The 11961-nt window shown below is 45.2% G+C and overlaps 1 protein-coding gene across 1 annotated transcript in view; it reads left to right on the top strand.

Annotated features, from left to right (window-relative positions):
* Positions 1-329: 329 nt before the first annotated feature.
* Positions 330-11961, top strand: part of LOC126991887 (homeobox protein unc-42-like) — a 14452-nt gene continuing 2820 nt past the window's right edge. Inside the window, exons 1-3 of the mRNA XM_050850534.1 lie at positions 330-398; positions 5439-5639; positions 7004-7094. Of these exons, the coding sequence (XP_050706491.1) occupies positions 330-398; positions 5439-5639; positions 7004-7094 (361 nt within the window). The remainder of the gene's footprint in view (positions 399-5438; positions 5640-7003; positions 7095-11961) is intronic.

Here is an 11961-nt window from a genome sequence, read left to right as displayed (position 1 = left end):
CACACACATACACACACACACACGCGCGCGCGCGGGCGCATAGGGAGGCCACGAAAAACGTGTATGCATGAATGTATGCATGAATGTATATATGCATGTATGTATGTATGCATTCATGAATATATGTAACTATTATGCATTTGTGCTTATTTGTGTGTGTGTGTGTGTGTGTGTGTGTGTGTGTGTGTGTGTGTGTGTGTGTGTGGCGGGCAGATAAGTTCCCACACACACACACACACACACACACACACACACACACACACGTGGCAATAGCGCATCACCAAACCTTGGCAAGGTTGCCCGCGGTACCTGCCAAACAAGACCCCGAGATGTGGCACCACCGCCTCCACACACCACCCCTGCCCCCCCCTACCCCACCGCCGCCACCTCCGGACACAGTAAACAGCGACGACGTGACAACACCGCGGCCCCCCAAAAATAAAGATAAAATAAAAATCCATAATAAAAACACGAAATAGAACATTGAAAAGAAGGGAAAAAAAACTAACGCAATTACGGCGCAATGAAAACATGCGAGTGGAAAATAACCTCGCGATATTAATTAAACTGTGAAGATAAACACGTAATGAGACGAAAAATAACTAATAACACAAAAAAAAAGAAAATTGCTGTTAAAATGCAAAACCTGCTCTAAAAAAGAACATACAGGCTGAAAACGTATCACCTATTTATAGATAGAAAAATACTAATAACACTTCAATAAATACCAGATAATGATAAACTCTGAAAAAAACATAAAAAGTAATAATAATAACAAAAAGGCTGAATAAAAATAATAAAAAGTGTTAAGCAAAAACATACCAACTAATTATCAATAAAAAAATATTAATAATTAAACAAACATCAGAAAACGGATAACTCTGAAATAATATGAGGCAAAAAAAAAAAACGCAATAAAAGTAAAATAAAAAAAATAATAAATTAATGAAGGTTGGAAGGTCGCAGTAATGAAAGAAAACATAAAAGCAAAAACAGCAACAAAAAATGACTAAAACAAAATAATGAAATACGTTAAGAAAAAAAAGTAAAAAGTTATGAAAATGCTGAAGGTTGAAAGGTTACGGCAATGAAAAAAAAAATGAAAAAAACAATAACAAAAAGAGGCTACAACGTAAAGTAAAAACAATGAATAAAATAATAAAGGTTGAAAAGTTACATTACCGATAAAAACTAACAAAAACAACAAAAAAGGCTGAAACAAAAAAAAAGCAATAACGGCAAAAAAAAAAAAAAAATTAAAATGATGAAAGTTGGAAGTAAAGTTAAAACAATGAATAAAATAATGAAGATTGAAAATTACATTACCGAAAAAAACTAACAAAAATAACATTAAAAGGCTTGACCGAAAAAAAAAGTAATAACGGCAAAATAAAAACAATGATTAAAATGATGAAGGTTGAAAGTGAAAACAATGAATAAAATAATGAAGGTTGGGAGGTCGGAAAATGCAAGTAAATCTGTGATACGTGAATGCAGGGGCAAAATGAGGGCTGGAAAAAGGGTAATATTGCACGCTGCTGTTTCGGGGTTAATGCAAAGCGGCAGCAACAGTGCTCAATATTTACCATTCACAATAGCGCTCTCTCTCTCTCTCTCTCTCTCTCTCTCTCTCTCTCTCTCTCTCTCTCTCTCTCTCTCTCTCTCTCTCTCTCTCTCTCTCTCTCTCTCTCTCTCTCTCTCTCTCTCTCTCTCTCTCTCTCTCTCTCTCTCTCACTGCACGGGCGGGTTAGATCAAGGGAAGCGCATACACACACACACACACACACACACACACACACACACACACACACACACACACACACACACACACACACACGTTTCCCCCTTTATTAATATGTGTTGACAGACTTCCATTATTTATTTGCTGTTTTGATAGCCATTAATGGTCACCACCACCACCACCACCACCACTGCCACCACCACTACCACCATCACTGCCACCACCACTACCACCACCCCCGTCACCATTTTCCTAACCATCACTACCTACCCCAGCCACCACCACTACCTCTTCCACCACAACGACAACAAAAACTTGTACGTTCCCATCACCACTAAATCCTTCAATGGCACTAAAACTATACCTTCTGTCGTCCATTACTGCCACAATATCCACGATCACAACCACCACCACCACCACCACCACCACTACTACTACTACAACTACTACTACTACTTTCACTACCATCACCACCACCAGCATCTACAAATTCACACTATATACTACTACTACTGCTACTACTACTACTACGATGATAATAAAATAGTAAACAACAATAAACAGCAATAAATGATAATAATAATAATAATAATAATAATAATAATAATAATAATAATAATAATAATAATAATGATAATAATAATAATAATAATAATAATAATAATAATAATAATAATAATAATAATAATAATAATAATAATAATAATAACAATAATAATAATAACAATAATGATGATAAACAAGATCAACAGCAGCAGCGTTCATAACAGCAACACACCTTTAATTAGCATCCCTTCCCTCTCCCTCCCTCCCTCCCTCCCTCTGCCTCTCTCCCTCCCTACCTGCATCCCCTACAACCTTCACCCTTCTACCCTTCCTCTCCCCCGCCACCTACTGTATATGTATGCACTCCACACACATACACTCTACGGTATGCCAGCGCCACACTTCACATACATACTACACACACACACACACACACACACACACACACACACACACACACACACACATATAAATATATATATATATATATATATATATATATATATATATATATATATATATATATATATATATAAAGAGAGAGAGAGAGAGAGAGAGAGGTGTCTAAACAGGTGTGTAAATCCGTGAAGGTAACAAGAAATTAGAGAAACGTGACCTCAAAACTTGATTAAAAATAATACCCCAAAAAACAATAAGCATTCGGAGAAGTCACTCGTTATCTATTTATTTTTATTGCATTCATGACGGCAATACTTAAAAACCACTTACTGTTTAGTCATTTTTTCAGACAAGAGATATTGTATTAATACTTCTACTTCTTTTTATTCTTTCTTCTTCTTCTTCTTCTTCGTTTTCTTTTCCATTAGTGTATCCGTGGGTGTAATAATCGTGTGGGAGGGGCGGAGGAGGAGGGAATGTACGCATGTGAATATAAATCACTAAAATTACACTACTATAATCAATTCCGTCATCATCATCATCATCACCATCATCACCATCATCGTCATCATCAATACACTTATATAATCATCACCCAAAACACGAGGGAGAAAAATCGAATTACTCGTAAAACGTTAGACATGTTCTTACTTACTCACGTTTCCTTGCAGTAATTTATATGACAACGTGAAGGGGATGAGAGAGAGAGAGAGAGAGAGAAAGCGTAAGGGAGAGAAGGGGGAAGTAATTACATAAAAGAAAGAAAGAAAAGACACAGAATACACAAGTGTGAAAATTCAACGATGAAAAAGAGTGCGCAGGAAAATCCCTGGACACACACACACACACACACACACACACACACACACACACACACACACACACACACAAAGACGACACAAAGAGAGAGAGAGGACACATGAGAAGAAGGTAATAGTTTGTTAATGGACGGGGAAGAGAGGGAAAGGGATAAAGGTTTACGAGGGAAGTGAAGCGATTAATGGGAGGAGAGAGACCCATTCGTTTGATCTTGTTAGGGTGGTCCCAAGGGTCAACGGTGAGGGGCCGAGAGCTAATGGGGGACTAATGGACTCTCTCTCTCTCTCTCTCTCTCTCTCTCTCTCTCTCTCTCTCTCTCTCTCTCTCTCTCTCTCTCTCTCTCTCTCTCTCTCTCTCTCTCTCTCTCTCTCTCTCCTTCACTTTCCTTTTCTATTTCCTTCTTCTCTTTCTCTTCCTCCTCCTCCTCCTGCTCCTTCTCCACCTCCGCCTCCCCCTCCTCTTCCTCCTCCCCCTCCTCCTATTTGGCCTTTCTTTGCTCCGCTTACTCTTACTCTCTTTACACTTTGCTTTTCCTCCCTCACTTTCCTCCTTTCCCCTCACCATTTTCTCCATTAACATGTCCCCTCTTTCCTTTCCTACCTGTATTTTACTTCTTTTTCCGCATCATTACCTACAGTTATGGCCTATTCCTCTCACTTTCCCTTTACATCTCCTATACTCTTCCTTCCCCTCACTTTCCCCTTCCATTTCCTCTTTTACCCTTCCTTCCTCTCACATTTCATCCCTTATCTCTCTCTGCATTCCTTCTTTAACCTTTTCTATCCTTTCCCTTTCGTTCCTCCCATTTCCCCTCACGTCACTTGCACTTTCTACAGCCTCGTCACACACCTGCCTCATCTTTACACATGACATCACACACCTGTCCAAACGCAGTCATGGTTTATATATGTACAATCTTCCACTCGCCAATCCGTCAACCCAACAAAAAACACAACTCACTATACTGTCTTTTATCACCAAACTATACCTTACCATATCACACCCGCCTCACCTTTACACATGACATCACACACCTGTCCAAACGAAGAGCCATGGTTTATATATGTACAATCTTCCACTCCCCGAAGCCAGCAACCCAACTAAACACACAACTCACTATACTGTCTTTTATCACCAAACTATACCTTACTATACTATACCATACCACACCATAGCTTTATCACACCATAATATCCCCGCAGCTTTTACCATTTCTCGCGTCACCATAAAAGATCACCAATAATTTAATTTATCTCTCAATATCACGCAGCTCTCTATTTTTTTCCTTCCTTTTTTTAACTAGCCTCCTTTTTCCCGTCAGTTATCTCTCTTCCATCATTTTTAATACAGCCTTTTCTTCTTTCATCATCATCATCATCAACATTTTATCCCCATCACCGTTTCTTTAAGTCACCATCCTGCTCCTGTTATGCAACGTATTCTCTGCCCCCTTCCCCAAAGCACCATCACCACCACCACACAATAACAGAAGTTCCTCTTTTCACTACCTCCATCACCATCACACCCTCACCACACCCACCAAAAGACATCCGTAGTCCTCCACCCTTACCAATGAGACCAACACTAAGATACCTCTCTACCAGCGTTACCAAATTATCGTACTCAGCCACTCAGCACATCGTATTTTCTGGTTTCTGACCCACAGCTATCGCAAACAGACACCAATAAGTAATTATTTCAACGATAACTTTAACTGGAATTTCGTTATCTGTGTGGGTAGAAAAGTTTCGGTCCCTAGAACTGATAATTGCGATGTTCTGAGTACGATAATTTGGCAACGTTGCTCCCCACCAACACAACCAGCATATACCACACTACTGCCTCGGCACCCTTATCCCTCCCTCCCTCCCTCCACCAACACAACCCTCCCTCACACCTCCCCCCTCACTCACACCTGTCCGGCCTCCAACAGGTGTGGTTCCAGAACAGGCGCGCCAAGTACCGCAAGCAGGAGAAGCAGCTACAGAAGGCCCTGGCCGGCACGCCCTCGGTGCTGCCCACGTGCAACGGCGCCATGATGCGGAACATGTACCCCTCGGCCACGCGCGGCTACCAACCCTACCCCTCACACAACGCCATCTCCACCTTCAACACCATGAACCGGTACCCGCAGGTGAGCCAGGGACGGGGTGGTGATGAGGGGAAGGTAATGAGAAGGAGGTATGGGAGATGGACAGATGATGGGGAGGAAGGATTAGTTAAAGGGACTGGAAGACGCTGGGTGATGGAGATTAGAGTGAGGTATGCATGGAAGATGATAGGCGGAAGGGGATACAGGCCTGGGTAAAGATGATGAGGGGTAAGGTTACGGTGGTGAAATACTGAAGATAATAGGTAGGTGGACGGGGATAAGGGGTACAGGTGATGAGGTATGGAAAATGACAGGCAGAAGAGGAAGAGGAACTGGGGATCTTTAAGGGAATTTCAATGGTGATGAGGTATTAGTGATTGACAGAGAATAAGGGAGTGAGGGATGCGGATGGGGGACTAAGTTAAGGGGATTGGGTGATGGTAGTGAGACAGGTTAATGATGAACAGGGAATGGAAGAAGAGCTGATAAGGGATGGGGGACTAAGTTAAGGGGATTGGGGGATGGTAATGAGACAGGTTAATGATGAACAGGAAATGGAAGAAGAGCTGATAAGGGATGGGGGACTAAGTTAAGGGGATTGTTAATGGTTATGCTGTATGAATGATTGACGGGAGATAAGAGAGAAGAGAAGGGATGGAGACTAAACGACTGATTGGGAGATTAAAGTAGGTAGGAGATACGAGGTAAGAACTGACATTACCACCATCATCACTATCATCACTATCATCACCATCATCACCACCACTAAAAACTATCCTCCGTCCTCTCCCTCTCTCTTTCTCTCTCTTTTTTTTCCCCTGCTCTCATTCTTTCCTTCCCTTTAATTGTCTCTTTTCTCTCCTATTCATAACTACCTCCCTTAGTGTTACTCTCCACCACCACCATCACCACCACTCACGATTATCACCACTATTGCCATCATCACTCACCACCACTCATTATCATCATTCACCACCACCACTAACACCACTCGCTACCAATACCACCACCATTTAACACCACTCACCACAATCATAACCCATCATCACCACCACCACCCATCACCAGTAACCGCCACCACTAATCACTGAATGTCTCACCACAACCCTCCACCACCATCACCACTAACACCCCTCACTACCATTACCACCACCATCTAACACCACTCACTACCATTACCACCACCATCTAACACCACTCACTACCATTACCACCACCATCTAACACCACTCACTACCATTACCACCACCATCTAACACCATTCACCACAACCACCACCCATCATCACCACCACCACCCATCACCACTAATCGCCACCACCAATCACTAAATGTCTCACCACAACCCTTCACCATCACCACCATCACCATCACCACCACCACCACTCACCCCCCGCCTCGTTGCAGATGTCGTCGAGTTCTTACCCCGGCATGGGTCAACCGTTCAGCATGGCCCACCCCACCTCCAACATGGCGGCCATGAGGCAGGACACCATGAGTAAGTTGCCCCACAGATCCCCCCCCCCCTCGTGCCCTGACCCCTGAGCCCCACCCCCTCCCACACCCTACCGCCTCCATCCCCTAAACCTCACCCCCTCCCTTGCTGCCTCGACCCCCTGAACCCCACCCCCTCCCACACCCTAACGCCTCGATCCCCTAAACCCCACACCCTCCCCTGCTGACTCGACCCCCTGAACCCCACCCCCTCCCACACCCTACCGCCTCGATCCCCTGAACCCCACCCCCTCCCACCCCCTACCGCCTCGATCCCCTGAGCCCCACCCCCTCCCACACCCTACCGCCTCGATCCCTGAACCCCACCCCTCCCACACCTACCGCCTCGATCCCCTAGGCCCCACCCCTCCCACACCCTACCCTGCCTCGATCCCCTGAACCCCACCCCTCCTACACCCTACCGCCTCGATCCCCTAAACCCCACCTCCCCTGCTGCCTCGACCCCTGAACCCCACCCCTCCCACACCCTACCGCCTCCGTCCCCTAAACCTCACCCCCTCCCCTGCTGCCTCGACCCCCTGAACCCCATCCCACCCTTCACCCTTTCTGACCCCTGCTACCTCACCCCTGACAAAACCTAGCAGCTTCGATCTAACCCCTGCCTCACCCCTGCCATCAGTTTAGTCTCCCCTCAGTTTCGCCACTGTAACCCCCCCCCCCCCTGCCACCTCACCCCTGCCAAAATATAACAGCCTTAATTTCACTCCTGCTTCACTCCTGCCTCACCTCTGTCAAAACTTGACCCCTGTAGTCTCACCCCACCCCTGTTTCCTCCCTGTAACCCCTGTGTCCTCTTCGCTTCACCCCTGCCAAAGCCTGAGACTCTTAACGTCACTCTTCTTTCACTCCTTAAGCCCTTTAGTTTCACCCCTGTAACCCCTGCACTTCCCCCCTGTTACACCACTGCTACCTCACCTCCCCCCCCGAGCCTTACACCCTGCCCTAATGAACACCACCCTTCTCCCTAGCTCCATTTTTTCATCCTCCTTTTCTTTCTTTTGTATTATCTCCCACTCGTCTTTCTTTGTCCATATTTCTTTCCTTCCTTTTCTTCCTCCTTCCTTTCTCCTTTTTCGTGTGATCTCCCTTCTTCTTTGTCTTTCTCCTTTCTCCCCCTTTTCTTATTGCTTCCTCCCTTCCTTTCTTTCTTTTTATGATCTCCCTCTCGTCTTTCTTTGTCCATATTTCTTTCCTTCCTTTTCTTCCTCCTTCCTTTCTCCTTTTTCGTGTGATCTCCCTTCTTCTTTTTCTTTCTCCTTTCTCCCCCTTTCTTATTGCTTCCTCCTTCCTTTCTTTCTTTTATGATCTCCCTCTCGTCTTTCTTTGTCATTATTTCTTTCCTTCCTTTTCTTCCTCCTTCCTTTCTCCTTTTCGTGATCTCCTTCTTCGTCGTCTTTCTCCTCCTCCTCCTTGTCTTATTCTTTCCTCCTTCCTTTCTTTCTTTTTTATGATCTTCCTCTCGTCCTTCTTTGTCCATACTCCTTTCCTTCCTTTTCTTCCTCCTTCCTTTCTCCTTTTTCGTGTGATCTCCCTTCTTCTTTGTCTTTCTCCTTTCTCCCCCTTTTCTTATTGCTTCCTCCCTTCCTTTCTTTCTTTTTATGATCTCCCTCTCGTCTTTCTTTGTCCATATTTCTTTCCTTCCTTTTCTTCCTCCTTCCTTTCTCCTTTTTCGTGTGATCTCCCTTCTTCGTCGTCTTTCTCCTCCCTCCTCCTTATCTTATTCCTTCCTCCCTTCCTTTCTTTCTTTTTTTATGATCTTCCTCTCGTCCTTCTTTGTCCATACTTCTTTCCTTCCTTTTCTTCCTCCTTCCTTTCTCCTTTTTCGTGTGATCTCCCTTCTTCGTCGTCTTTCTCCTTCCTCCCCCTTTTCTTATTCATTTCTCCTTTCCTTACTTTCTTTCTTCTAATGATCTCCCTCTCGTCCTTCTTTGTTCATACTTCTTTTCTCCTTTTCTTTCTCCTTCCTTTCTCCTCTTACGTGTGATCTCCCTTCTTCTTTGTCTTTCTCCTTTCTCCCCCTTTTCTTATTCCTTCCTCCCTTCCTTTCTTTCTTTTTATGATCTCCCTCTCGTCCTTGTTTGTCCATATTTCTTTCCTTCCTTTTCTTCCTCCTTCCTTGCTCCTTTTTCGTGTGATCTCCCTTCTTTGTCTTTCTCCTTCCTCCCCCTTTTCTTATTCCTTCCTTCCTTCCTCTCTTTCTTTTGTATGATGTCATTCCCGCCTCATTCTCACACCGGTTCCACTCCTGCCTCACCTCTGCCAAAACTCTAATCTTACCCTCACCCCAGTTTCACCCCTGTAACCCCTGCCTCACCCCTGTAACCCTTGCCTCACCCCGTTTCACCCCAGCTACCTCACCCCTGCCAAAACCTAACACCCTTAACCTCATTCCCCTTTCAACAATTTAAACCAATGTCTCCCTCCTGCCAAATTAGAGCCCTTTAGTTTCACCGCAGCGTACACCCCTGCAACCCCTGCTTCATCCTGCTTCATCACCCCTGCCAAAACCAAACACCCCTAACTTCACTCCTCTTCCACCCCTTCAAACCAATGTCTCGCCCCTGTCAAATTTGAGCCCCTTAGTTTCCTTTCAATTTCAGCCCTGCAACCCCTGCCTCTCTCCTACTCCATTCCTACTCCACCCCTGCCACCTCACCCCTCCCAGCTCCATCCCTTTAAACCCCTGTCGCATCACCACCCCTCCACCAATCCAACCCGACATTCATCCCTTTAACTCCTCCCCCACATCCTCCCCCCTCCTCCCCAGCCTCCCCCTTCCCCCCACTCCATACCACCCCCTTCCTTAAACTTGACCCCTGAATTCCACCCCTGTAGCCACGTACACACGCACACACACACACACACACACACACACACGCACACACACACACACGATCATTTCCCCCTTTGCTAATCCCCTTTACCTTCCCCTCTTCTCCCATCCCTCTCCATTACTACTAATTCTCCCTTACCCTTCTCCCTTGCTCCATCTTTCTTTCCTCCCCTTTCTTCTTCTTTCCTTTCTTTTGTATGATCTCCCTCCTGTTTTCTTTTGTCCATCTTTCTTTCGCATCCTTTCTTCCTCCTTCTTCCCTTTCTTTCGTGTGATCTCCCTCCTGTCTTCCTTTGTTCATCTTTCTTTTCTTCTCTTTCTTCTTCCTTCCTTTCATTCTTTTGGATCATCTCCCTCCCGTTTCGCTTCGTCCATCTTTCTTTCGTATCCTTTCTTCCTCCTTTCTCCCTTTCTTTCGTGTTATCTCCCTCCCGTCTTTCTTTGTCCATCTTTCTTCCTCTCCTTTTCTTCCTCCTTTCTTTCTCTCGACTACCTTTTTGTCTATCTTTCCTTCCTCCCCTTTCTTTCACCTCCCTTTCTTTATTTCTTTCCTTTGATCTCCCTCTCTTGTCTTCCTTTGTCCTTTTTCCATTTTCTTTTTTTCCTCCATTTCCTCCATTACATTCTCCGGCTCCTCCTTTTCCTTTAGTTTTCTCTTCGTCTTTCCTCCGTCTTCCATCTCTTTCCCCTTCCCTTCCCTCCCTTCACATTTCTTTCGTCTAGATTTCCCTATTTCCTGTCTTTCCTTTCCCTCCACCCGCTTTATCCCTTTCCCTTCCTCCACTTCCTCTCTCCTCCACTTTATTTATCACTTCCACTTCCTCCTCCCTCTACTTCTTTTCCCTCCCTATATTCTCTTCTTTCTCTTTTTACTTTCCATTTCAATATAGTTTTCCTCCTCCTCATCCTCTCTCTCTCTCTCTCTCTCTCTCTCTCTCTCTCTCTCTCTCTCTCTCTCTCTCTCTCTCTCTCTCTCTCTCTCTCTCTCTCTCTCTCTCTCTCTCTCTCTCTCTCTCTCTCTCTCTCTCTCTCTCTCTCTCTCTCTCTCTCTCTCTCCTTCGAAATTTTGACTTTAGGTAGCAAATGGAGCTAAGGAAAGGGGAAGAAAGGGGTGGGGGAAAAGGAAGAGAGAATGAACAAAGGGCAAGAAGCAGAGGAGGGAAAAGGGGAAAAATGAAAATATGAGAAGAGAAAAATAAAGGAAAGTGGGGAGGGGAAGGGAAGGGGAAAGGAGGGGGAGGGGGAGTGGATGTAAGGGAGAAAGTGGAAGAGGGTGGGTGAGGGGAACGATTAAGGGATAGGTAAGAAAAGGGGAAAGGAGAAAAAGAAAGGTCATTAAGCGGAGAGGAGAAAGGGAATGGTTGAAACGATGAGAAGAATGGGAAAGGGGAATGGGAAACAGAAAAGGAAGGCGAAGGGTGTGGAAGGGAAATGGAAGAGAAAGTTAATGGAAAATGTAAATGCAAAGAGTAAAGAAGAGTAGGGGAAGGGAATGGGAAGGGAGACAAAAGGAATGAAAAGGAAATGGGTGAAAAAGAAAGAGAAGAGGAAGGGAAAGGGGAATTGGAGGAGAGACGGCACGAAGGGAGGGGAGGAAGAAGGGGTGAAGGAAAGGTATGAGGTAGGGGAAAGGGAAAGGTAAAGGGAGTTATGGAAATGGGAATGAGACAGAGGAAGAGGGATGGGAACGAAGAGAAGGGGAAGACTGAGGGGGAGGGATGTGAAGAAGGGGATAAGGTAGGGGACGGAGGATGGGGACGAAGGGACAAGACAGAGAAAGGAAAGGGAGCGAAAGAAAGGCGAAAAGGAGAAGGGAGGGATATGGAGAAAAGGGATGAGGGGATAAAGGGAAGGGGAAGGAAGGAAAGGGGAGATGTGGAGAAGAGGGGAAGGGGAAGATATGGGGAAGAGGAGAAGGGGTAGATATGGGAAAGAGAATGAGACAGGGATAAGGGAGGGGGGACGAAGAGAAGGGATGGAGAAGGGGAGGGGGGAAGGGGAATGAGGGAAAGGGGAG

The sequence above is a fragment of the Eriocheir sinensis genome, unplaced genomic scaffold, assembly GCF_024679095.1.
Source record: "Eriocheir sinensis breed Jianghai 21 unplaced genomic scaffold, ASM2467909v1 Scaffold356, whole genome shotgun sequence".
Taxonomy (NCBI): Eukaryota; Metazoa; Arthropoda; class Malacostraca; order Decapoda; family Varunidae; genus Eriocheir; species Eriocheir sinensis.
The sequence above is the reverse complement of the archived record's forward strand: the minus strand, read 5'-3'. Positions and strand labels throughout refer to the sequence as shown.